The sequence below is a fragment of the Acanthisitta chloris genome, unplaced genomic scaffold (assembly GCF_000695815.1).
Source record: "Acanthisitta chloris isolate BGI_N310 unplaced genomic scaffold, ASM69581v1 scaffold34232, whole genome shotgun sequence".
In the NCBI taxonomy this organism is placed as follows: domain Eukaryota; kingdom Metazoa; phylum Chordata; class Aves; order Passeriformes; family Acanthisittidae; genus Acanthisitta; species Acanthisitta chloris.
This window is the reverse complement of record NW_008660425.1, coordinates 62-1,133: the sequence shown is the minus strand read 5'-3', so window position 1 is coordinate 1,133 and position 1,072 is coordinate 62. Positions and strand designations below refer to the sequence as shown.

The 1,072-nt window shown below is 62.4% G+C and overlaps 1 protein-coding gene across 1 annotated transcript; it reads right to left on the bottom strand.

Moving 5' to 3' along the window:
* Nucleotides 1-343: 343 nt before the first annotated feature.
* On the bottom strand, nt 344-715 carry TMIGD2 (transmembrane and immunoglobulin domain containing 2; the record flags this gene model as incomplete). Its single annotated transcript, XM_009069809.1, has 1 exon — nt 344-715. A coding segment is annotated over one exon (372 nt), but the record flags the coding sequence as incomplete, so codon positions are not given.
* Nucleotides 716-1,072: the final 357 nt, after the last annotated feature.

Here is a 1,072-nt window from a genome sequence, read left to right as displayed (position 1 = left end):
CAACCCTCTTGGTGATCCTGCCAGGGATTCCAGAGACCCCATCAACCCCTATGATGATGCCACCACCAGTGACCCCACCAACCCTCTTGGTGATCCTGCCAGGGATTCCAGAGACCCCATCAACCCCTATGATGAATCCACCCCCAGTGACCCCACCAACCCTCTTGGTGATCCTGCCAGGGATTCCAGAGACCCCATCAACCCCTATGATGAATCCACCCCCAGTGACCCCACCAACTTCCTTGGCGACCCCATCACCCCGTGATGGTTCCACCTCCCCAGGAACTATCATTCCCCCCAACAACTTGCCCCAGAGATGCCCCCCAAGGCCCCCATGGCACACCTGGTGTCACCGTGGCCGCGGGGGTGACGCTGAGCGTGGTGCCATTGCTGGTGGCCATGACAAGGTGAGGGATCTCCACGGTGACCTTGCAGAGGTAGTGCCCAGCGTGGTCCTCCCGCACCCGCAGGAGGCTCAGGGTGGCCCCGTCGGGGTGCCAGGCCGTGCAGAGGTCGGAGGTGCAGCAGGGTGGGGGGGTCAGGGTGCTGTGGTTCCAACGGTTGGTGCACAGCACCCCATGGGCCCCATCCTGCACCCAGTCCACCCGCAGCAGGTCCCAGGGCTCAGCCACCTCCACCTGGCACTGCAGGACCACCCTGTCACCTGCTGTCACCTGCATCTCGCTCGGCTCCTGGGTCACCTGCAGGGCACTCGCTGTGGGACAGCACTGAGGTCACAGGGGGCTGTCACCCCCCACCCCTGAGCCTTAGGCTCACTGCCCACATGTCCTCTGTCACCACTGCTGTGACCACAAGCTGCTCTGCATGTCTTTCTGTGCCCTTCCTGTCCACTCACTTCTGTCCCCTTCCCATCCCCCCACCTCTGTCCCCATCCTGTCCCCTTCATTTTTGTCCCCATCCTGTCTCCTCACCTCTGTCCCCATACTGTCCCCAACTTCTATCCCCATCCCGTCCCCTCCACCTCTGTCCCCATCCTCATCCTGTCGTCTCCACCTCTGTCCCCATCCTATCCCCCCATCTCTGTCCCATTCCTGTCCCCACTCATGCTGTC